The sequence below is a fragment of the Mixophyes fleayi genome, chromosome 8 (assembly GCF_038048845.1).
Source record: "Mixophyes fleayi isolate aMixFle1 chromosome 8, aMixFle1.hap1, whole genome shotgun sequence".
Lineage (NCBI taxonomy): Eukaryota > Metazoa > Chordata > Amphibia > Anura > Limnodynastidae > Mixophyes > Mixophyes fleayi.
In genome coordinates, this window is record NC_134409.1 from 11,352,279 (window position 1) to 11,377,981 (window position 25,703).

Consider the following 25,703-nt stretch of genomic DNA (forward strand, 5'->3'; position numbering starts at 1 on the left):
CTTATATGTAAGGTATATTATATCAACTTGTACACAGAGAGGTGCAGTGTTATATAACCACATGTACACAGACAGGGAGATGCTCTTATATATAAGTTATATCACCTTGTACACAGAGAGGTGCAGTGTTATATAACAACATGTACACAAACAGAGGTAGTGGCCCCGGCTGGTCCCTAAATGTGCTATTTTGGGCTGGGCTACCTGTATTTTTTTTCCTGTAAAATGTTGCTAGTAGGTTGTTGAGTTCCCCCCCCTCTGGTTAAAATTTGCCAGCCAGCCCCTGTATATAAAGGTTAATAATAAGGCTGAGTACACTTTACAGGGTTTTCAGCTGATTATCGAGCCAATCACACAATAAATGACCGTTCAGGCAGATATTATTATGTGTATATTCTCCAACGATGAACGATTATTGTTCCAAAGTACAATGTATCATTTTATTTGATTTTTTTAAACCAGACCAAATATATCTATCAACAATGGAATAATGTCGTTCCAATTCTGTACGACCGGCAGTGTCCATAGATCATCATCATCATCATTTATTTATTTATATAGCACTACTAATTCATGATCATTTCAGCCAATGGTTAGGACAGATGAAGAGCACAGATTTGAAGGTAAAGCTTGTGAGATGTTTATAGTATGTACACATGAATCGGCTGCTGATCGTGATTTTTTTTTTATTCAGTCGGTAAAATCGTTAATGATATCGCATCTGGAGAAATTTTCTGTAGCGTGTACACAGGGGGTCTATTTATGAACCTTTGTTTTTTTTCAATTGAAACTTTTCAATCCTTATCTCCTTGATAAGGATTGAAAAGTAACGGCAATGTATGAAAAAACTTCTCAGGGACAGCAGTGCCGATGTCTGCTGTCCCTGAGAAGTGACTCGCCTGTTCATTGCAGTCTCTTCTCAGTTTTGAAAGCTACTGTGATCTTCTCTTTCTTTTTCTTCTTCTTTTTGTTAGTGCGCATGCGCCGACTGAAATCTTGGTGCATGCGCACTAACATCCTGGAAGGCAAAAGGTACGATATGTGACAGGGAGGGATCACATGATCCCTCCACACATGCGCTGTCCAGCTGTCTTCAGAGCAGAGCTGACAGCTGAGAAAGATTTCAGATATGTTAATGTATGGCAGCTTCAGATGGCGTACATTAACATGTAGAAAAAGAGAACATTTTCTCTAGTTAGACTTTAATAGATAGCGTTACTAGGCACTTCCCATACACCGGCGGTTCCCAAAGTGTGCACCACGGCTCCCAGGGGTGCCGTGGGGCAGCCATAGGAGAAACAAAACAACACAAAAACCTACCAATCCGCGCGGCGCCGGGACTCAGCATCCACCTCTCTCACGCAGCTGTCACTGAATGACACACGCTGCGTGAGAGAGGTGGATGCTGGGTCCCGGCGCCGCGCGGATTGGTAAGTTTTTGTGTTGTTTTGTTTCTCCTATGGCTGGCGCGCGGCAGAGGGGACAGAGAAGGGGGGACCAGCGTGACGAGAGGGGACAGAGGAGGGGGGACCAGCGTGAGAGAGGGGACAGAGTAGGGGGGACCAGCGTGGCAGAGGGGACAGAGGAGGGGGGACCAGCCTGGCAGAGGAGGGGGGACCAGCGGGAGAGAGGGCAGAGGAGGGGGGACCAGCGCGAGAGAGGGCAGAGGAGGGGGGACCAGCGCGAGAGAGGGCAGAGGAGGGGGGACCAGCGCGAGAGAGGGCAGAGAAGGGGGGACCAGCGTGAGAGATTGCAGATGAGGGGGGACCAGCGTGAGAGAGGGCAGAGGAGGGGGACAGCGTGAGAGAGGGCAGAGGAGGGGGACAGCGTGAGAGAGGGCAGAGGAGGGGGACAGCGTGAGAGAGGGCAGAGAAGGGGGGACCAGCGTGAGAGATTGCAGATGAGGGGGGACCAGCGTGAGAGAGGGCAGAGGAGGGGGACAGCGTGAGAGAGGGCAGAGGAGGGGGACAGCGTGAGAGAGGGCAGAGGAGGGTGAAGCATGAGAGAGGGCAGAGGAGGGGGACAGCGTGAGAGAGTCTGGATGCAGAGGGGGCTCTTTTGCATACAACTAAATAAGTATTTTTGTCCTGACCTAAATACTTATTACAATTTTTTGACACAACTACTTCTAAAACAGGACTGCTCAGTAATTATTTAGGAGGGGTGCCTTGAAAAAATTATGGAGACTCTTAGGGTGCTGCGAACTGCAAAAGTTTGGGAACCACTGCCATACACTGTTATGGTGAGTGCTCAGTAAAACAAGAAATGCAAAGCAGCAGATATCTGCTGCGATGCTTCAATAATAGATAGTAATTTATCGGTTAAACAGTTCTCGGGGATTTACCTCTAAATTACAGGGGGAAGATCTTTGATAAATAGGCCCCTTGGTGTGATACCTGGATAGTAGAAGAGGAATGGTTATGCAGCAATAATTGCAGCGCCCCCTGTGGCTTCCATGAGAACTTCTGCAGACCCTACCATGTTATGTTATTACAGAGGAATCTGCATATGACCAAGCATTGGTCAGAACCGCTGTCTGTCATTACACAGGAAGGCAGCTAGGTGGCGCGCTCCAGGAGAAGGGGATTCTGGCGCGCAGTGCGCAGGCGCCCGCAGTGCATTGTGGGATACTGCGGCCCAGTCAGGTTCCTGTCGTTGTTTCATGGCGGCGGCTCCGTCCTGCTCGCTGTAGTCGGTCTCTCTCCCGCCAGTCCTGCCGGGGCCCTGACTCGTCAGATTACTAATCCTCTGTGTGTTACTCTTTCTCTTTCCGTATTTAATGTGTTAAAGCAGGAGGCTCCACAATGACTTCCAGCACCGACGTGATCCAGGTGACGAACGTGTCCCCCAGCGCCAGCACCGAGCAGATGAAAACCCTCTTCGGGTTCCTGGGGAAAATCGACGAACTGCGACTCTTCCCGCCCGAGTAAGTGATCTGAGGGGGTATGGGGCGAGCATGGCGGGGACAAGATGGCGGCTGGGGCCCTGGCTGCGGGGGGCTGGGGGTACCGGGCTCATTGCTCTGTGGTAGTTACCTCAACACGTGCCCCTTCCTAATCCCCATCACCGCCAGATGTGGTGGTAAATATCGGTGTACACCCTGTGTGGGCTCCTGGAATATTCTGTTAGTAGCATTTAAGTTAATAGTTGGTGACCCGTGATTTCCAGCTGCTGTGCAACTGCATGTCCTGAGCATCCTCATCAGGTGGAGAGCAAAAAGAGCCATTTCAGATGTTTATGGGGTAATGATGGGGATATATATATATATATATATATATATATATATATATATATATATTTATATAGCGTAGTATGAAAATCTATATGTACAGTGTAGCGTAATGATGGAGATATATATATTTATGTACAGTGTAGCGTAATGATGGAGATATATATATTTATGTACAGTGTAGCGTAATGATGGAGATATATATATTTATGTACAGTGTAGCGTATGATGGAGATATATGTACAGTGTAGTAAGATGGATATATATGTACAGTGTAGCGTAAGATGGATATATATGTACAGTGTAGCGTAAGATGGATATATATGTACAGGGTAGCGTAAGATGGATATATATGTACAGCGTAGCGTAAGATGGATATATATGTACAGCGTAGCGTAAGATGGATATATATGTACAGCGTAGCGTAAGATGGATATATATGTACAGCGTAGCGTAAGATGGATATATATGTACAGCGTAGCGTAAGATGGTTATATATGTACAGCGTAGCGTAAGATGGATATATATGTACAGCGTAGCGCAAGATGGAAATGCATATGTACAGCGTAGCGCAATGCAAAAATGCGTATGTACAGCGTAGCGCAATGCAAAAATGCGTATGTACAGCGTAGCGCAATGCGGAAATACGTATGTACAGCGTAGCGCAATGCGGAAATACGGATGTACAGCGTAGCGCAATGCGGAAATACGGATGTACAGCGTAGCGCAATGCGAAAATACGGATGTACAGCGTAGCGCAATGCGGAAATACGGATGTACAGCGTAGCGCAATGCGGAAATACGGATGTACATCGTAGCGCAATGCGGAAATACGGATGTACGGCGTAGCGCAATGCGGAAATACGGATGTACGGCGTAGCGCAATGCGGAAATACGGATGTACGGCGTAGCGCAATGCGGAAATACGGATGTACGGCGTAGCGCAATGCGGAAATACGGATGTACGGCGTAGCGCAATGCGGAAATACGGATGTACGGCGTAGCGCAATGCGGAAATACGGATGTACGGCGTAGCGCAATGCGGAAATACGGATGTGCGGCGTAGCGCAATGCGGAAATACGGATGTGCGGCGTAGCGCAATGCGGAAATACGGATGTGCGGCGTAGCGCAATGCGGAAATACGGATGTGCGGCGTAGCGCAATGCGGAAATACGGATGTGCGGCGTAGCGCAATGATAGATTGAAATGCATATGTACAGCGTATCGCAATGCGGAAATATGTACAGCGTAGCGCAATGATGGATGTGTAAATATATAATACACACTGTAGCGTAATGCTGGATATATATAAAATCTATTATTACAGTGTAGCGTAATGAGATATATATACACGCGCGTGTAATGCTGGAAATATATACACAGTGTAGCGTAATGATGGAAATATATATATTGCAAGGAGGGAAACTTGTGTAGCCGGGGTACCGTTAGGAGTGAAGTATTTTCAACTACTGCAATAAATTTAAAGTTGCAAAACGTCTTTGGGAAATATTTTTATAAGGGACCGCCTATCTGGAGCCTATATACAACTGGAAAATCAATAACGCTTACCATCTTTAAATGGTAGAGGGAGTTCCCCTCCCAACCCCTGGTTTTCCTTTGGAGCTTCTGCAGCCTCCTTGGGAAAATAATCAGTCTGAGTAGTGTATAGATTAAAATATCCGTCTAGTACAGGTTTATGGTCCCTCTGGCTCCACAACAGTTGATGAAATAATGTTCCTAATCTCTGATCTTGCCTTATTTAAAATCAATGTTTACTTTGTTTTTGCAGACTTTTTATTATGGTCATATCAGGTTTTGCTGTCTTGACTGATTTGTGAAGGTTTTTGTTTTAGCTCTTTTATAAATGACATGTTTGTGTTTTGAACAGTGCAGGTGAACATATGTTTCCTTCTTGTGTGACCTATATACCATGCTAGTTTCACATGCAATGCAAATGTCTTCTCTGCCTTGTGTGTGTAGGCTGTATCACTGGCATTATGTAACCATTTTAGAGCTACAGAGTATCATCACTTTAACTCCCAGCTAACACTCTTCTCCAGAGAGGTCCTAAGTAGTAAATAGAGAGGTTATCTATTTTGCAAGGATTGTAGATACTGTGTAATATTTATCCTTTAGGTCTTGTGTCTGGAAAGAAAATCAATCGGTGTTCTTATAAATTTTTGGGATAGACCCACTGTTTTGTATTATTATTATTTTTTTTTTTGTGTGCAAGTAACCTAGTACGTGTTATAGGAATAGCTCTTGGCATTTAAACATGTTAAGTATTTTTAAATAGCCAAGATGATTACTTAGATGTCTTCTGGGCAACAGATGTCAGTGTTTCTTAAGAGGGATGTTTGTGATTAAGCCGCACAGCCATTTGTAAGGGTTAAATAACTTGCACTGGTAGTTTATTTATATTGGGGATAAGGTGACTGTTGCACTTAATAAGATCTGTTTTCAGCAGGGTTTGTACAGCACTTGCTGCTGTAAGATTTAAATGTTGTCAATAATGCAGTGCAGACTCCATAGTTACTGGCTTTTCTCATTTGTGGCTTTGACTTGTGTTATAATTTTTTTTTATATTTTCTTATTCTATTTAGGAAACGATTAGTGCTTTTTTTTATTTTTTGCATTTGTTTCTGTACTTTTAATATAATTGTCACTTTTTTTTTCCTTATCGTGCAAATTTGTTCTGGGAAGCAGAATACCACTTCTTAAATTAATTAGTTTGTGTTTATCAGAACAGCACTTGCTGTTAAATTAGGTGGAGATTTGTACTTATCAATGTGGAAGAAAGACCATTTGAGCTTTAAATAATCTGCTATGTGACCGTGTGGCACTTCCGTTGAAATGTGTTACAAACATATATAGGAATATTTATCTATTTTGGTACAAGATCTCATATCAACAATATCTATATAATCTTGAATTGGAGAGGTACCGTTGCTTAACTTTATTTAATATTTTGAAATATCTCTCAACAAATTTTAATATTTTTTTTATATAATGCCAACATATTACATTGTATATACGTAAAACCAGAAAAATAGTTTTTACCCAAGGATCTCTCTAGCTTCATAACCATACACCCCTTTGCATTTTTACTAAGTGCTGGTTTAACAACAGTCTTATTTGTTTAAGTATGTGAGTGTATCTAAATTTAAAAAGTCTTATTTTTGGTGTTCCATATTAGAATAATAAATTAGTGGGAAATAGTACCCTTGTAGCGCCCCTGGAAATATGTCCATTAATGTGTTCCTCTATTTCTCTTATTTGGATACCTAATATATGTAAATTTTCCTAGTTTCATGAAAGGTATGAGGGCAGCAGCAAGAGGGGTTGTTTTAGGAACAAAAATCGCATCTTTTTTTGGGAGTTCTTTTTTTTTTTAGATTAATTTTTTAGAACTATTTTTACTATGGGCTGTAAATAGCTTGGTGTGGCCTTCATTCTTACACACTGTGAAAACATGGAGCATAAGTTTAAAGCCCGTGTGTGCCCGACATGTAAAGGGTTTGTGTGGTCATCAGTGGGTTAAGGTTAGAGTTTGTTCTCTATTATGCTTAAGTGAATAATGTCAAACATTATTTTACACTATGTTCTGAATCTAGTGAAGTGTAAAATAGGCTCCTGCTTTGGAAACGGAACGGCCTTATTTTATAGGTTCCGACAAAAATTTTGATGTATTGGGTTATTTTCTGGACACAGTGACCAATGAAAAAAAACTGTTGCTTCATTTCATGTATTTTAGCTGCGATAAATGGTGTCTTTGTGAAATGTGGTGCGAAATTAGGACTATTAACACACGGTCATTAAAAACGCTAGTTAAAAATGTAGATGGACCCTTGTACTTTTTCCTCTTTAGAAGCCTGTTCTCAAAGCTTCCCTGCGGCATTCTATGGATTTAGTGGGCGTTCCTGTAAAAATATACTGTCATTTTTTTTGGACCTTTAGGGGCATATTCAATTGTCGGCGGGATCGCCGAAAATCCCGCGGTCCGCGCACGATTACCGTTATTACGGTAATCGTGCGCAGAAAAACAGTTTATACGGTAATTTACTCGCTGGATTTCAGCTCGCAGCTCCCTGAGCCGCGAGCTGAAATCCAGCTACAAATTACTGTATTAACTGTAGTTGTTTTTCCGTGGCACGGAAAAACAACAATTGAATATGCCCCTTAATGTTTCCAAACTCCCGGAGCAATGTTGAAATTGTCATGAAATGAATGCTTGTCAGGATGCGTGTGTGTATACAGATTTATTGGCTTACATAATTTTTTTTGACTAAGTGGCAACATGTTTAAATGCCCGTTTGTACATGGCCTTAGTGTTTTAGATTAAATGGCTAAACAGGTGCTGCTGGCAGGTTTTGAACAACAATTCCAGTGATGTTTGATCTGGCTGATCAGTGTTGCTGATTCTTGTGCTGTGTTACAACATACCATGCACTGAAGAAGCTTTAATCCGCTTATGCTGAGATTTTGTTAATACAGTAAGCACCTCTCAATGGACAGCAAGGCTTTCATTTAGTCTTACTCTGTTTGCTATTGTTTTGTGCTGAATACTTAGTTGTGTTTGAACGATACTAAAAGAAATGTGAAATATGAATTCTGTCCAATTTCTTAATGGCAGAGATCCTATTAAAATAGCCTTGTACAATAAAGACAATGTAGTTCTTGCAGAGACTGGTGTGTCCTTCTGACTACTAGTATAGGCATTGGCTCTCTGGCGTATCCTGTAGAGCTAAGTGACCATTGGGCCTTTTTATCCAGCCTTAATTCATGTGGATGATGTTTCCACATGGTTCATTGTAATCTTTGTATCGGGCTTATTTAACAATAGTAGTATGTAAGAAAGATCTCCTGCGTTAGGCGAACTTATGCAGAATACCACAGTTAATTCGCAATTGGGACAGGGAAAAGGAGCTATTTATCAAGTTCTGAAAAGCTTAACTTTTGGATGCTTGTCTCCGAACGCTAATCTGATGATATTAGCAAGTCTACCCTAAAGCTGTAGCATGGCCAGAGAGGGGTGGTCTAATCCCTCCCTTCTCTAATGTATCTCTGAAAATGCACTGACCTATGGCCATGCAGTAAGAGTACTCAGACAATCCTTCTTTCATCGCTGTCTGTGCGTAGTCATCGCTGGGACAGCCTCTTATCGCATGCGCTGTCTCGTCATGACTTTTATAGCAAAAAGGTAAAGAAAAAAAATGCATCCCTTAAACGTTTTCGGGCCCTGCTATTGTGATTGAAAGACACAGGCAAATAAATAGCATTTGCCTACCTGTTTTACGGTATGCCAAGGAATGATTTGGTTTTTGTTTGAATTGTTTTGTGCATGCCATGTACTTTGAGCACACGTGACAATTCTGGCTGGATTTGCTGATATTTACAGCTATATAGTGAGCTTAGAGGTCAGCATTGGGCCTTTTTCTTTACTGAGGTGGTGGGGGGGGGGGTCTGTAAGGTACAAAGCAGTGTCCGGAGGTGAGTATTGCACCGCACAACACACTGTAAGTAAATGTACGCCTAATTTGGTGCACTATATTTAACAAGAACTCCAATCTTTTTATTTTTTAGCTCCCCAAATGAAGTGCGTTGCTATAATATTCATGTGTTTCACCTCGGTTTTTCCTTTTCCTTTTTTTAGTGATTCTCCTTTGCCTGTAACATCTCGTGTCTGTTTTGTAAAGTTCCATGATCCAGACTCGGCAGTGGTCGCTCAGCACCTGACTAACACAGTGTTCGTGGACAGAGCGTTGATAGTGGTGCCCTATGCAGAAGGTTTGTACACGGCTTTATTATTCACATCGCTACAGGACAAGGGGTAGAGGGTGTCTGTTAGGTTTTAAGTGAGCACAGTTTGCATGCGTCAACTGCTTTGTTTTACTTGAGATCCCTGGTATACTATGAACGTTTAATTCTGAAGTAACCAAAGGCCACCTTCTTATCCCTGTTGTCCAGTGGAATATTTAAAATCATTGTCTGTGAATGCCACGTTTCTATACTTGGGCATCATCTAATTCAGAACGATCTCTTCTGTCTACAATATATGCATTGCAATCAAAGTATTCTACCATTGATGCTTAAAATGAAAGTCATGTGTACCATGGATCAGTTGTGGTGTGCCTGTAAGTCAGTAACTTTTCAAAGGTGCTGGATGGGCGTAGGGTATTTCAATTCTCTTCTCTCCCTCTCAAGTTTGCATCGTTCTATGCCTCACAGTATTTGCAAAATAATGAACTCTTTTCTCTGTTATTTGTGTGTGTGATTTTTGTAGTGGAGAAGGCATTTGCAAAGCCCTTCCTGATGGCAGAAAAACTGGTTCCTCTTCTGCTTCAGGGGATTCTAGACATTAACTAGACGCCAGCAAGCTCTCGCGTCCCCAAGTGTTTTTCATGGTGTAACTACTCGTTAACGACTCACGCGTATGGCTTTATGTATTGTTAACTTGGCCTGTTAGTTGTTTTTATTTCTGTGTTAAATGATGGGGGGGGGGCACGGTTTTCCACTGATTTAATTTTTCTCCAGTTGTATTTACAGTAACATTAACAGCAATGAGAACTTTTTCTTGCATTACATAGTTTCTAATTTTTTTTTTTTTATTAAATGGTAAAATCCGCCATAAATAATCATTTGTTATGGGAATAAAACCTGAGTTTTATTTTGTATATGTTGCAAAATGGCAGAAATGTTTGGGCTCTGCACTGGCCACCAGCTCTCCCCAGCTCAGCTTGTATTATATATGAGTGTTTGCATCTAGTCTTGTACTAGACCGCTCTATTCACTAAGAATGTAATGGGCCAGTAGAGCGCAGCTGTCCCCTGCCACATTCTCCACACTGCAGCCTGCCAAATGCAGATCTAACGCCTGCCAGGTGTCCCATCACTCCGCTGCTAATTTGGGGAATGGGTTATATTTAAATCCTCTTCCCGGAGAGGTGATAGCCTGCCTCTATAACTTACATTGAAGAATGGTGCTTGGAGATGCTGGAGCAAAGACTTGAAGATTGAGGGGAAAAGAGTTAGATCATTAAATCCATTCTGACTTATGGAACTACAAGCAAATGACATTGTTTGTGCTGCAGCAGAAATCATTATGCAGAGACGGCTGCATCATATATTCACTAGCATAAAATATAGATTGTGCTGCTATTAATATATGGATGACACACTCACTAAATGTATGTATAATTCTGCCCAATGGTTTGTCTTCACAAAAATAATAGTTTTTTTGGGAAGGAACTTTAACACTGATTGGGAGGTGGATGTATTGTATAAATCTAATATATAGGAAATTAAAAGTAACATTTCATGTGTAATAAAGGGATTTTCTTGTCCAGAAGTAGGGGACACTGTAGGTGTGTGATGTTTTACCTCTAGAAGGCGGCAGAGCACTAGAATGAAAAACTAGAACAGACTCCTCCTTATAACCGCCCCATCTCTACAAAAGTTGGGGGGGAAAGTACTAATAAATATATTTTATACACACTGCAAAACATAAAACCTTTGGTCTGCACAATAACACTTAACCGTTAAAGGAAACATCTATGTTGCATTTAGTTTACTTTTGATTCCATGTTGTTAATATCCAGCTTCTTGAAAATGATTAGAAACAAGTATTGGGGAAACTAAGGAAAACACAAAATATATGTAAGCATAATTGTTTTTCCTTTCTGAAATTCATGTTTTCTAAACGTAGCATTACTGGAAGGACCCTTTTATATAGATATATATCTATCTATATATAAATATATATCTTTATCATACATACATACATATATATATATACATACTATGGGGGGTATTCAATTGTTAAAGCTAAAAAACGAGCGCTCAAAAAATATTACCGTTTATACGGTAATATTGCGCTCGAAAAGCGTTAATACAGTAGTTTACTCGCGGAATTTCAGCTCGCCGCTCAGAGGGCTGCGAGCTGAAATTCCGCGAGTAATTACCGTATTAACGCTAAGATTTTTTGAGCGCTCGTTTGAGAGCGTTAACGCTAACAATTGAATACCCCCCTATGAGTCTTGTTATGTAAGGAAACTAGGAGGCACATTTCTCATGTGATATAATCCAGCCCATTGTCTTAAATGTGTTTACATTGAACATGGAATGTTCAGGATGGAAGTGCAGTTCTTTGGGTTGGTTGAGCTCACGTGACATTAAAAATAGCTTTTCTGTTTTTAGCTTTCTTTACACTTCCCATCAAGTCCTGGTCACTTACTAAAGCACTGAGGGGAATCTTAGGGCTGGATTATAAGATTTATTCCTTATCTCTGAAACTGAAATAGCTTGTTAGACCACAAAACATAGTTTACATTCTGTACGTAGGAATGATCTTTAGTTACTGCTCAGTTACAATGTTACTTGATGTACTTTAAATCAAGTCTACTACCCTAAAAGTGGAAGCTAATTCTCTGGGAAGTGTGAGGGTGTTTATAGGGCAGATGCAATGTCACACAGTGGGACTTGGGGTTGGAAAATTCAGATTTAAAAGCACATAATCTCTTCCTTCCCTTGATTGAATGCTTTAATGCTGCATAACATGCATTCGTTTGTTTCCACTTGTGGAATTTTTTAACAATCAAGGGTAATGTGTTTTATGTCCATCAAGTCGCTGTAGACCTTACTACTTTGAGGACAGCTGTAAATACTCACACTGACATTTTAGACAAGCGGTAGTGGTAGAGTATAAGGACAGGTTACTGAAACAATGCTTCTTGTTTAATAAAAAGTGCAGGAGGAACAGGTGCTGTAACACACGACAACCATCCGGACATATTACCGTAGTCCTAGTAATGAAGGCGAGAATACTGAAAACTGGTTGCTCTTGGTTACACCACCGTTGCTTTTTTGCACCATGTTATTAATTAAGATCCTATATGATGCTGAACACTAAAACAAAAACAAACGGTAACATTGCACCCTTTCTGTGCTCGTGGTAATTTGGTGTTTTTGCTTGGCAGGGGGGAATTGAATAGACTTATCACTGTAGGTCTTTTTTCCATAAATATAAAGTAGACGTTTGGCAGGATTTCAGGTGTACTGGTTAATGTTTGTTTCTTTTGTCTGTTTCTTTTTTTTCTTTCATTTCAACATATCCACGCAGTATTTCATGGTTCTAACAAAGCGGCAGTGTAAAAATTTAAACCATGACGCATGAAAAATACCTGGTGAGGGTCCTCATTGCTTTTTAATTTTAGTTTTTCTTTTTGTTTTAATTTTTAGTTTAAGATTTTTATTTTTTTATTGCTTTTTTATAAAAAAAAAAAAAAAGAAAAAAAAATGTTTTAATACCCTAACTGGTATATCCAGTGCATGATATATGGTAGATGCTGTCTCGATAAGAACTTTCTATATTTAACTAATAATTATGACCAACGTAGTTTGTCTCTGGACATATGCATGACTGTCCCAGGAGATGTACCATAGATATGTGTGATGTATGGTGAGACGCACAGAGACCACTAAGTCCTCCGCCCCTCTCCCCTTCCTCAGAGAGCAGCTATCTTGACACATGTAATAGCAATCTGTGTAAGAACTACAGCTCGCAGCTTAGGTGGAAGGAACCATGACCTTTATTTAACAGTGGTTTTTCTTTTTTGTTGTTGTGTTTTACAGTTCTTTTCCCTGGTTCAGCCTGAACTATTTACCAGGCCCTGCTGAAAATACCACTCAACCGTTTTCTTCTCCAGCTTGTCCAGTTTCTCTTAAGTGCCCTGTACATGTTGTATGTTTTATGCTGACATGCAGTTTGTTAATCCAAGACAAATCACTGGTATTTGAAACTCTCTAGTTACATTTTGTTTTTCATTTCTTTGTTTTGCTCACACTCTGATTTGGGGGAGGGGTACGGGCATAGGGGCAGATCAATCTGTAAAGCCTATGAATAATGTAGCGTACCCATCTTTGAAGTCCTGGTTTAGCTTTCTTTGACGTGTACCTGTCGCACACAGGGGAGGCAGCGATTGTGGGCGGAACCAATGATCGCAGCCTATCCGTTCACTAGGATAAGGGCATTAGGCAGTAGCGCCCTAGGGAGTGAATAGACTGGTTCTGGATTGGTTAATCCAATACGATGGCTGCCTTTATTGTGTGTAGGCGAGTGGTGCACAGACATAATGCTCATTTGGATGGACTGGCTACAGTAGATTGTGGCATTTCATAGGTCCCATAAGCCTACAGTCTTTGCTCTCCAGGTAAGGGAAGTGCTATTCTGCCTTCAGCTGGGAAATGTCACTGGGCTTTTATTAAACCCCCAGACATCCTCTTACACCACATAACAAACTCTCTCACACCATTGTATGGTAGGTATGCTAAAGAGCTAGTGAACTGTTCCATATGAATAACTCCTAAATCAACCTTTTTTTTTTGTCTTGTGTATCTTGATTTTTCTGTGTGCTTTATAGTGAAGCAGCCGACACGAGTCGTTGTTCATTAAACAGCTTTTGAAAGTTGAGAGCACACCCCCGGAGAACCGACTGTGCTTGCTTACGTTTGATTCATGAATTAAAAATCGAGTACAGGTGATGAAATCTCGGCAGTGTTAACACCAAACAAAAGTAGTGTGTATTGTGCAGTATCTTCCTTTCTCTAGAATCTTTAACCATTTGTAGAGACAAAAAAAAAAAAGTCAAATGATTTCTTTTCGCTTAATGGTAAACTGTATAGAGCTTAGAATATGGCAGCCAGAATAAGTACTATCAGCAAGTTCGAGTGGTTGGAACAGTGGCAGCATTACTGGGTGTTTTTCTTTTTTGTTTTGTTTTTTGAATTTTTCTTTTTGTTTTGTGTGTGTTTTAAATGTTCTCCACTAGACATGGTGTCTAATGCAGATGTGTTTTTCTACAGGAATAATTCCTGATGAGTCTAAAGCGCTGTCTCTGGTGGCCCCAGCTAACGCAGTCACAGGCCTGCTGCCGGGAGGAGGACTTCTTCCCACTCCAAATCCACTGAGTCAGGTAAGTCCGTGCAGAGTAACGCTGGGGGGATAGTGCCGACCTGGCGGAAACTGTGTGTCTCCAGGAATTACAAGTCCCAGAACATTCTTGGTATATGTAGAACATCAGCTTTAGGTGCCTCTATGGCTCTCAATCTGTTGCGGAACTACAAATACCAGCAAACTTAGCCTGCCTTTTTTGGGAGTTAACTACTGGGGGAGTAAATTGGGTCAGTTACATTGGTGTTTAAATACCCTTGACCCAATCTTAACCCTTCACCACCTCGATAGTTTATCTGAAACGATATTCCAATGTTTACCTCTTTGTTACTGCTTATTCTACAAGGCACTTCGAGAGGCCAGGCAGTATAATATGTCACATGATCCCTTGTTAATGCACATTCTGGTGCCACAAAGCTAGGTGTCCAACATTACTTAGAATAATATGTAACATTTAATGAATATAGTCACTTTCAGATAAAACCTGAACACTCATAGTAACAATGGAATTATGTCATAGTGCATCTGTTTCATCATACTACTGAGGAATTGTCCTACACACCAGGTGTACAGTGCAGTCAGACAGACGTATAGAAATCACTGCCATGTGTTACAATTGCTGCACTCTCTGCTTGTTTAGTAAAACTACTACACATGCAGGGAAGAAGGGGGACTAAATCCAAACAGTGTTTTGTTCATTTTCACTCCTACTAGTGTCTGATATTTTCTGCATAGCAGCACCGAAGGTAAAGGAGGCATGGAGGGAATATTGTGGTAGGATGGAAAATAAATCAATCTAGTGTTAATCATTATCACCAATTATTTATATAGCGCCACTAATTCTGCAGCACTGTACAGAGAACTCACTCACACCAGTCCCTGCCCCATTGGGGCTTACAGTCTAAATTCGCTAACACACATACATTCTAGGGTCAATTTGTTAGCAGCCAATTAATCTACCAGTATGTTTTTGGAGTGTGGGAGGAAACTGGAGCACCCAGAGGAAACCCACGCAAACACGGGGAGAACATACAAACTCCTCAGAGATAAGGCCATGGTTGGGTATTGAACTCATGACCCCAGTGCTATAAGGCAGAAGTGCTAACCACTGAGCCACCGTGCTGCCCATAGATCATAAGTAGCTCTTTATGGTAATTCAAAACATTGCTCTTCTACATCCTTTACTTTCTTATACGCGGATGTTTTATTCATAGACAATAAGGTGATAAATGTGCGTATTATACTGACCTGCTGCTCTAATGATATGGGAGTTATTGCGCTATATGAATGATGAGAACACAACCATTGTATAATGGAAATATCTTCTGACTTGTTTTGAACTTTTCTCAAAGATATAAATATTCATCATCATCATCAACATATATTTATATAGCGCCAGCAAATTATTAAAATATTGCAGAAGATGATAGTGATGAAGAAATAAAATGCTCTTAAGTAGCCCAGAAGGTAATTTTTTAAGGTTTGTTGGTACTAGAGAATCCCATAAGGTCATACAGACACTTAGCAATTTAATATTTGAAAGCCCTGAGGCATTATTATTATTATTATTATTATTATTTATTTATAAGGCGCCACAAGGTTTCCGCAGCGCCGAACACAGTACAAACAATGGACAGTACAGGGAATAACAGTACAGAACAATAAACGAGTAATACCGAGACTTCAGATGCTCCAAGAATATTGAGGTTGGAGCAGAAGAGAAGGTAGAGAGACAGGAGGGAGAAGGGCTCTGCTCATTAGAGCTTACATCCTAGAGGCATTGACTGGTAAGACGATAGTGAGCCGAGAGAGAGATTTTCAGTCTGAACGGTCTTGTGTATGATACATTTCTGTGCGACATGGTAACATAGGGGGCTATGCGAGTAGGATTCTCCTGACTGATTTTGTGGCCAATATAAGCAGTCCACATACCTTACAGTAACCAGAGGAGGAATGGAATTCAGTGCCTCTGAATAAGCGAGTATAGAACGTGCAGTGCAGAAGGGATAATGATTGGCATTTCCCTTTTGAGTTGAGAAAGTATTGGAGAATAGCTACAAAGGACATTATGCAAAAGATGGGGAGTAAAAGTCTGTACTGAGTCTGTCAGTAGAATCTCCGTAGCAGGGGCTTCTGGGTGATGCAGGGGCTTCTGGGTGAAAGCTTTACCGCTCCTGTGTCTGATCTTCCTGCTACGTAGAGAGCAAAGTAGCTTTGAGGGGTCCTGGCTTGAGGTGACTGCTAAATAGACAGGGGAGTGACGCTCACCAAAGTACTATTATTGGGAAGGTAGGGGATTTAGTAGTAAGTATTTTTTTATAAAGTGCAAAACCCCTATAAGTCTGTGCCAAATCTACTACAGGAGGGAGACGATGACTAAAATTCCCAGTCAGCGCTGACAAATTCCCTGCATGTGTAAATTGAGAGGGAATTTTTAGGTCATTAGTAATCTTAGTATATAGATATAAGTAGTTGAGGGCTACATTACGGTCTCGGATATTTAGCATTTTGGGCATAAATACCATAGGGTAAGCTTGGCTAACCTGTGGCACTCCAAGTGTTGTGAAACTACAAACCCCAGCATGCTTTGCCAATATATAGAAGCTTATTGCTGTAAGTGTATGCTTTGACTTGTAGTTTCACAACACCTGGAGTGTCACAGGTTAGCCAAGCCTGCCATAGGGTGACATCGTACCGAGAAGCTTTGGATAAATCTCATACTCTGTTGTAAAAGTGTTGAAGATTCTTGGCAGCCAGTAGTTGGAGCTGTCCTTCCCTCCAGAACGGCCGCTGCCTCCTGATCGGCAGCAGAATTGGGCAGAGTAACTGGTTTGGTGCTACTCAAGGCAGCAACCGGTTAAGAAGATGCTGGAGTCTTGAATATCGCCAGTAGCAGCAAGCATGGCATTCATTATATGACTAATGGGAGACATTGCCCTTGAAACACTCCAAAATTGGTGAAGGGGCATGTTCAGCTTCCCATGTTGGTTGGTTGTCCGTTTAGCCTGGCTATTTGAGAATGCCTTTGGAGCTTGCTATAAGTTCGGAGTTTTTAGAATGGCACCACTTTCAAACCTTGCTTGTTTTATGTCCATATTGTTCTGTCTGGAAGATTTCAAGCTTCTCTAGTGCCTCAATCTGCTCTTCTGGAGGCCCCTTTGAGAGGCAGGAGGCTCACTAGAGGCTGTGTTACAGAACTGTACACATTTGAGTTGAGGCTGTTTAAAAAAGTTTAATTTTGGAAACAACTCCTATAACCAGAGCAAGCAGCCATGTGTCTCATTCAGCCGTTTACCTTGGGTAAAATATAGTTGCTAATAATTGAAATGACATATAGTGAATGCAGAGAGAGTTATACCCTGACCAGCTACAGGGCTCTTTAAAATCCAACCCTCTTTTCGGCACCTCCAGCTGAGCACATTGCCAGGTTTGGGATGCAGGCGGAAGGAAGAAGAAAGACGCACTGCATCCATGAAAACTGAATGGCACTTTCCCCCGTATTTTATTGCTGCCTGTGTATCGCGTTACACCTGTAACATTTTCAATATGCTTTCTTTCCCAAATCTTTGCGAGTCCTTCATTTCTGTTTTAGCTCTTCTATGTCTCCATATGAGCGATACAAGTTTTGATGTGTTGTGTTTCTGTAGATTACTAAGTCTTTGCTTGTTCTCACTAGATTGGCGCTGTTCCTCTCTCTGCCCTGGGAGCTCCTACACTTGATCCAACTCTCGCGGCCCTAACTCTTCCAGGAGCTAATCTCAACTCTCAGGTACAGTTACCTTATTGGCTAGCTAGTGCCACTGCTGAATTACATTTATCTCGGGGAAGACACGCCCAACTAATCATTGGGTTATATGGAAGGTGGAATAATAGGAGCCGCAGTGTCCAGTGAAGATGCAGTGATGTGCACCAGTTATCACTTGGCATTGATATACTTTGTGAATGATATTAACTGTATTGATATGCTGTAGAATTGAAGCGGTGTATGGAGTGATATTATATTTTTATAATAATAAACCAAGAGATTGAATAACTGGAAGAAGAAGGAATGATTTTCCAGTGTTCTCCCCAGCACCTATTTCCTGGGTGCTTAACCTGTCTATTTTTACTTGCCATCCGGCTCTGGCTGCCCAACAAATTCCTTTTATAATAGAATAAACCATTGTTTCCTCTAGTATAACAGGCACTATGTGAGGACTACAGCTCAGTGTGTGTTAGACCACTGACCACCAGTCCTGGCAGGTGTGGGCAATAACCTCCAACATTTATCAATATTATTAAATCTGCACCCGCCTGGCTACTTCTTAATGCCACCAGGCTTACAAAATTTTCTGGGAAGAACACTGTATTATAATACAATAGACCATTGTTTGTCCAATTAGAACAAGCACTATGTGAGCACTACAGCCACTGGTGTGTGTTAGACCAGTCCTGGCAGGTGTGGACAATAACCTCCAAAAGTTTCCAATATTTTTGCAAAGTTTTACGACTGCCCCTACCTGGCTACTTCTTAATGCCACCCAGCTGGCAATTTTTTTGGGAGAGAACACTGGTGTCTGAGTTGAATATTTGGGCTAGGTTGTATTTTAATTGCTGTAATAACTTTCAGCCAAAATCTATCCGTGAGTCTGGTAACTCAGCCCTGGTCCATGGCTGTGTCGTACTTTAAGATTCCTGTAGTCTGTTGTCAATAAAAGTATCGGACAACAAGCTTAAATGACAGAGCATAGCACGTCAGTATACTGGTATTGGCCATGCATCCCTTTTGACCTTTTTTTTGTTAATTCTAAAGTAACTATAACCTATATTGAACTTCTTTGTAAGGTGTCAGAAAAGTAAGCTGGGAGAAGAGGGGGTGTCTCCAGTAAGGGGGTGGTTGATATCTCTGGACAGTCATCCTTGTCTTTTAATGTATGGGTGCGTTTGGATATAACTACTGTAATGCTGGGGTTAATGTATTATTTATTTTTTATTTTTTTTTACTTTCCCCTAGTCTCTTGCAGCAGATCAACTTTTAAAACTTATGAGCACTGTTGATCCAAAGTAAGTAATATTCATTATACATTGTAACCGTCTATTCACCTTCATAAAAGATATACAGTATTTGGTCTCTGTATCATTGACTGAACTGTATAATTGATTTGTTTGCTAGACTGAATCATGTAACCGCCGGGCTCGTGTCTCCAAGTCTGAAGTCTGATGCCTCTAACAAAGATATCGAGGAAGCTATGAAGAGAGTCCGGGAGGCCCAGTCCTTGATTTCTGCTGCCATCGAGCCAGGTAAATTACTGGTCATACGTTTTATAATGCTGCTAATAGTAACCGAAATGTCATCTGACCCAAATGTCTTTATATTTAGATAAGAAGGACGAGAAATCAAAAAAGCATTCACGGTCACGTTCCCGTTCCAGACGGAGGAGAACACCTTCATCTTCCAGGCACAGGTGAGAAATGTTTCTTGGCCCAGTCCCGCCCTTCCCCATAGACATCCCAGTCCATAAAATGTCTATGGGTGTGATTTCCCCCCCCCCCCCCCCCCCCACTTAACTAAGGTTTAGTTAAACTTAGTTTTTTGGACCGGCCCTATGGCTGTGGATGACGGGTTTCTTCACCATTGAGTGTCAATACAGCATGAAGAAATTTAACGTGAGTCCATGCCTAGGGTATAGCAGTCTGTCAGGAGTAGTCCTCCCCCCTTCCTGGAGGTAATGTATTGTGCCACGTTGGGCTGTCTTGACTCTTACTCCTAAGTTCTGTGAGCTGATACGTTGCTGGTTGTTATTACAGCCCCAGGTATTCTGTTACCAATGCTAAACGTCCTATGGGCGGCTGATGTACTGCTAGTAGAGTTCCAGCAGAGGTCATTGTTCTCGGCTATTTATTGCATATTAACTGGTCCTTATCCAGCTTGTCTGTGTGACTAACGGCGAAACAAGAAACCATCCACTTACAGTTAGTACCGTTCTTCAGTAATGTCAGTGCAGCTCTGATCCTGGTTTCTGCTTTGTATGTTTGCACTGGTTGCATTTTCTCCTCTTCGCGTTGCTCTTTCAGTCGAGGGGTTACTTTTTGCAGCAGGGTTGTCTGGGCCTCCATTAAGGTACAGACACTCTCCCGTTGTCTTAATCATAAATTATCTAACAGGAAGTGGGAAAACCAGGCGGATGGATCATTGTGCCAGCTGGTGGCATTTTTCAGTCTTGTGGATGTATGAATTGTCATACATGTACTTTACTAAACTAATTGCATTTTTCTAAGTGTAGAACAAAAAGGGCTTATTTACTATTGGTGCAAAACTTGCACTGAACCAGAGCAACCAATCAGTGCTTCTGTCTTGTGCACGTTAGACAATGAAAGCAAGTCTGTGATTTGTTGTTATGGTTTGATGCAAATGAGCCCTATGGAGGTAAGAAACTATTGCTGAAATAGTGATCATGATCTAAAGCTCAATGATTCTCTATTTTGTGTTTAGACGCTCTAGAAGTAGATCGCGTAGGAGATCTCATTCAAAGTCTAGAAGCAGGCGGCGATCCAAGAGCCCCAGGAGGCGGCGATCTCATTCGAGAGAGAGACCCCGGCGTTCTCGATCTAAATCTAGGTAATTTTGTTCTTCCTCTGCCATCACCATGGTCCTAACTGCTTGTATCAGTCATCCACACCAGATATCTGTTTTGCTTTGACATATTTCATGTGTTTTTATAAAACCACAAATGTGCCATCTCCAGCATTCTGAAATCTCAACCTGATGTTGCTTGTTTTAGAGAGAAGAAGCGGGAAGAGAAAGAAAAGAAGCGCTCTAAAACCCCACCCAAAAGCTACAGCACAAGCAGGCGGTCTAGAAGCACAAGCAGGTACAAGATTTAGCTGTATGAAACGCAAAACTTGTCGGATATCTCAACGCAACACTGCTAACCAACAACACTGCTAACCAACAACACTGCTAACCAACAACACTGCTAACCAACAACACTGCTATATTACACCAGCTTGGTATATTTTATGTTGTATATTGGTTGTCAGATTATTAACTTTTTTTTAAAAAAAAAAACATTAACAGAGACAGAAGGCGCAGGAAGAGTCGAAGTGCATCTCGATCCCCTACTAAAAAACAGCGGTCGCCTAAAAGGAAAGCATCTCGCTCCCCATCACCTAGAAGGTATTTATGTAACAAAGTTGTATTGTGGTTGTAAAAGGACCTGTGCTATCCTCTGATTCTGTTCTCAGATACACCCCTTATAAAACTCACACTTTTCTTTAAACAATGTTGCCTTACTCAGTCTTTTGACCACACTAAATAACACTTAAGCTTTACAGAATTATTTATCCAATAACCACTGTATCTCAGCAGTACTTCACAATCTATATATGTGTTCAAATTAAAGTATTTTACTATTAACACAGAAAACCCTTTATTCACAGTTCACAAATATACTATGTTATGTTGAACAATGTTATAATATATCAATATAAACTTAACCCTAGGTTCACCACGTTTATTCCTTACACTGTCCTTGCTCTATTTTCTTTACATATGTATCTTTAATAAGGATTAGTATTTATAATATTGATTTTAACTATCACAGATATAAAACAATAATTACACCATTATATGTATATAAATAGTTAAACCAACATTACAAACACCTAGCTATATAGATATATATTATCAATGATGCTTATCAAATCCTTGTATCCTGGATCCAATTCTTTGTCTGCAGTGTAGGTAACGTTCCTGTAGTATACAATTATTTTCTGTAATGTATATTTTCTGTAGTAGTATTCCTATCCTTTTCTGTAGTATATATATTTTCAGTAGTGTAGTGTATTCCTATAGTATACCCTTTTCTGTAGTGTATGTTTTCTGTAGTGTAGTGTGTGCTCGATGTCCAGGGGGCAAGAAGGCTGCAGAGAACCGGGGGGGGGCGGAGGAGGAGGAGGAGTTCCAGGTCTGGCTTTTATAGTCCAGATTGGGAAACTCCCAGCCCTCCCCAGCGGCAACGTGTGTGTAGACGCTGTGTGTGGGCCAGGGTTGATGTCACCACCCCTGGCGTCTTTCCCCACAGTGTGTGCGCCGACTTGAGTCAGCTCACACAGTGGGGTTTTTTTGGCGAATGCGCAGTAGGAGTGTCCATGCACTTTATGTACTATGCATGTGCAGTTGAACATTATATGTACGTGCGCGCGCACACTGCTCCCCTCCCTCCACAGTGGTACCAGAAGTGTGTGTTATAATCTATTTTGTATGTGTTATCATTTGCATTTATTATTTTTACGGACAACACACCTGTAATATCAGTTGGCTTTCAAGGGACAGTATAGTGGAATATTTGTCATTTTTTTGTGTGAATGATTACCTGTTGCTGGAAGTTGAGTTATTTGCCTAGAAAAGCCAAGTGTTCCATATTGAGCTGCTGAGAATATTATACGATTGATGTCTGTGGCTTATATTTAATTTTATATTTAATAAGCAGTATTAATTTGTTGGTAAAAGCAAATATACAGAAATACCATTTATGAAGAATAAACATTGTATGTTTTATTGTAAATAAAGGGAAAATTATACTCCCAACTGTTTAAAATCAGTTCAATATTCCATGTATGCATTAGCACAATGATAGGTCTGTATGTATGGGGCGGCCATTGTAAATGACCAGTTACATTAGTCGTGTATCTGTAGTTATATTCTGAAAGCAGCACAGGTGCGTTACTTGTATCAGCTGGTTAAACATATCACCTAATACTGAGCGTGGAACCAGACAATACCTCGTTACTGTTGTAGCAGAACGTTGTAAGAAATACAGGTTTAGATAAATGTTTATATGGTAAATATATCTCTCTATCTTACTAATAACGGCAGTAAGTAGCAGGTGTACAATCAGTGGTTTAATACGGTCACATTTATACACAAAGTTTAAGTTTAAAACAATAAAAGTTTGGGAACTTGTGTGAGAAGTGCAGGTGTAGCGGATGTCCCAGTTGTTATAGATGTCCCAGTTTTTATAGATGTCCCGACTGCTGCTGACTTTAGTTTAATTTTCTCTAGGCATAAAAAGGAAAAGAAGAAGGATAAAGACAGAGAAAAGAACAGAGATGAAAGAGAGAGATCTTCCAGTAAAAAGAAGAAAAGCAAAGACAAAGAGAAGGAGCGAGAGCGCCGATCGGAGAGCGAGAAGGATGTGAAAGTAAGTTTACTCACAGAAACCGTTCCAGCGCTTCTGTGAGATTACTTCTTAGTGGTCACTGGTCTCTGGCTGCAAGCTTTACCTGGTTCTTCCACGTGCAAAGCAGGTTACACGGGATTACGATGAGGAGGAGCAAGGTTACGACAGCGAGAAAGACAAGAGAGAAGAATATATGGTGACGGAGGCCAGCCCCCCACTAGAGAGCGAGGCGACCGCCGAGAGAGTGAGCGGAGAATCTTCAGTAAAGGACTCCAAAGTGAACGGGGACGATCACCACGAGGAAGACATGGATATGAGCGATTGAGAGCAGCCGGAAGCCCCTACAGACCAACTGGTCCTTCCTATGTGATTTTCATTTTCTATTTAAAATGTTCTAATTTGGTTGTATGCATAATACTGAGCTATTGGTGAATGTAAACTTTCATAAGTCGGTAGCTCCGTACTAGAGGGTTCGTCTAAAGCTTTGACGTGGATAGACAGTCTTATTTTGGTATAGAAAAAAAAAAATCCCCCAATTCTCTATAGTGTGACGCAACTTAATGAATATGTTGCATGCGTCCGACACCTCGCATGGGTTGTATAATTTGCTATTTAGTTGCCCAGTTTCCTTGTGTGCTAGACCGAGTCATCGCTGCAATACTTATAGCGGAATAATACACGGATTACATGTTCACTGCAGCCAGAACACCGCTGTCCGCAACTAATGGTCTCCTACGCGGTAAATTGGAAAATACACATTTCAAAGCGCATCCTCCTATTGTAGGTAGATTGCTAGCCGTACAGATTAATATTTTGTGGGTTTTGTTTATGCTTTGAGACTTCAATAAAAAATGTACTAACTTTTTTTGTTTTTTTTAAACTGTGATGATCCCTCAACGTTTTGCTTCGCTGTTTTGTTTTGTGATCTTCAGAATATATTCGATAGTATGATATAAAAACCACAGGTTTTTCCAGTTGCTTAGTGTTTTTACACTCACGTCTGAATGTTCAATTGAATATTTTGTCCTTTTTTTGCTTTGTAAATGAATTTTAATTGGGTATTTTGTATGCTTTTGAGAGAGTCCCATATTTCTTTTTTATTTTTTTTTCTTGTCAGACTTTTTGTGTTCACTATTGGTGCAGTAGTAATCTGATAGTGAGTCCATTCTGTCTTATGGAGAGTAGTTGGTGCATTAGTTTCAGAATTTCCAAAGCTTCAGTTTTGTTAATTAACAAGCAAACGTAGGTTCCAATCTGTGCCATCTCGATGTACAGTTCCTGAATTTTTTTGTTTTACAAGAAACTTTGATAATAAAATATATAAACTCAGGTGTTTGCTGCAGCTTTATTGAACGGCCTGATTTGGACATTGTATATTCTCTACTATCGGAACATTACTATGTATTGGTGAAGATGGTCACAAGTTTCTTGCTGCTCAGTGGCTACACAAAGCAAATTGTGAGAGACTCCGATGTCTGGTGAGTGGATAGAAAATAAAACTGGTATGGTGGAGATGACATAGCCGAGGGGACCGAATGTGGACTTACAGAATTGATGGTGAAGACCCAATATGGTCAAGTTGATTAAAAATAACTCCTTTCGAAAATCAGTGCAAGCCTTTAAAATGTAAAGTATTCGCAAATCTATGCCATAAAACAGCATTGCCTTTCAAAAGAAATAAATAAAAAGGGATTAGAAAAGATAGAAGATATGCCCCTTTTCAACAGCTACACATCTGCAGACCGCTGGTTAATAGCTTGGAGACAGCAGGATATGTGGTCATACATCCAAACATCTTAGTATTACAGGATCCTTGGCAGTGAATTCTGCTGTTTAGGGCTTGAAGCGAGACCACACACCAATATTAACAGTAATAGTGTGAGGCTGACAAGTGGGCTCACAGGTGATAGTTGTGGTACTTTTACAGGGGGAATTCTTGCTCTTGTTTTCTTGCTTCAATTTGACTCTCCGGACTCCCCATGCTGCCTCTCCTCTTGCCAAGCCAAACAATGCAATATGTCGCACCGTGACCTCTCATGATTGCCTTTAAGATAAAGGTACAGTCTCACAAAGTCAAGACAGGAAAATAATGTATGCAAAAACACATTGCAAAAAAAAATTAATTTTAGAATATAATTTTGCAAGGGACACCAGGAAAACAGTGCACAGGCTATTCTACTTGATGAAGTAGAATATTGCCGACACATTGCGGAGAGAATGTGGAGCACAGTGAATGGGGCGGTTAATAATAGACCGACCCCCCCCTCCCCTCCCCTCCCCTCCCTGCTGACAGACCAGTTGGATGGTCCAAGTGGCGCCAATAGTGGTTGAGGGGAAGGAGACTGCTGCTGCCAGGCTTCACCCT

General features: G+C 41.1%; 1 protein-coding gene across 2 annotated transcripts; it reads left to right on the forward strand.

Moving 5' to 3' along the window:
• The first annotated feature begins 2,612 nt into the window (after positions 1-2,612).
• SRSF11 (serine and arginine rich splicing factor 11) lies at positions 2,613-24,667 on the forward strand. Of its 2 annotated transcripts, XM_075181898.1 has the most exons (12): positions 2,613-2,926; positions 8,884-9,017; positions 14,090-14,199; positions 17,854-17,946; positions 19,171-19,220; positions 19,330-19,457; positions 19,537-19,621; positions 20,650-20,775; positions 20,939-21,028; positions 21,235-21,333; positions 23,221-23,359; positions 23,463-24,667. In XM_075181898.1, exons 1-12 carry the CDS (start codon positions 2,805-2,807, stop codon positions 23,661-23,663), a joined length of 1,377 nt encoding a protein of 458 aa, XP_075037999.1. In that variant the 5' UTR covers positions 2,613-2,804; the 3' UTR covers positions 23,664-24,667. The 2 variants fall into 2 exon arrangements, with proteins under 2 accessions (XP_075037999.1, XP_075038000.1); XM_075181899.1 differs by lacking the exon at positions 20,650-20,775.
• The last annotated feature ends 1,036 nt before the right edge of the window (positions 24,668-25,703 follow it).

What these genes read in the sequence shown, in the direction of transcription:
- SRSF11 (XM_075181898.1), top strand. Translation starts at nt 2,805, where the DNA reads ATGACTTCCAGCACCGACGTGATCCAGGTGACGAACGTGTCCCCCAGC. An exon ending in AGTGGTGCCCTATGCAGAAG is followed by an intron (nt 9,018 to 14,089) that starts GTTTGTACACGG and finishes GTTTTTCTACAG; the next exon opens with GAATAATTCCTGATGAGTCT. An exon ending in GAGCTAATCTCAACTCTCAG is followed by an intron (nt 17,947 to 19,170) that starts GTACAGTTACCT and finishes ACTTTCCCCTAG; the next exon opens with TCTCTTGCAGCAGATCAACT.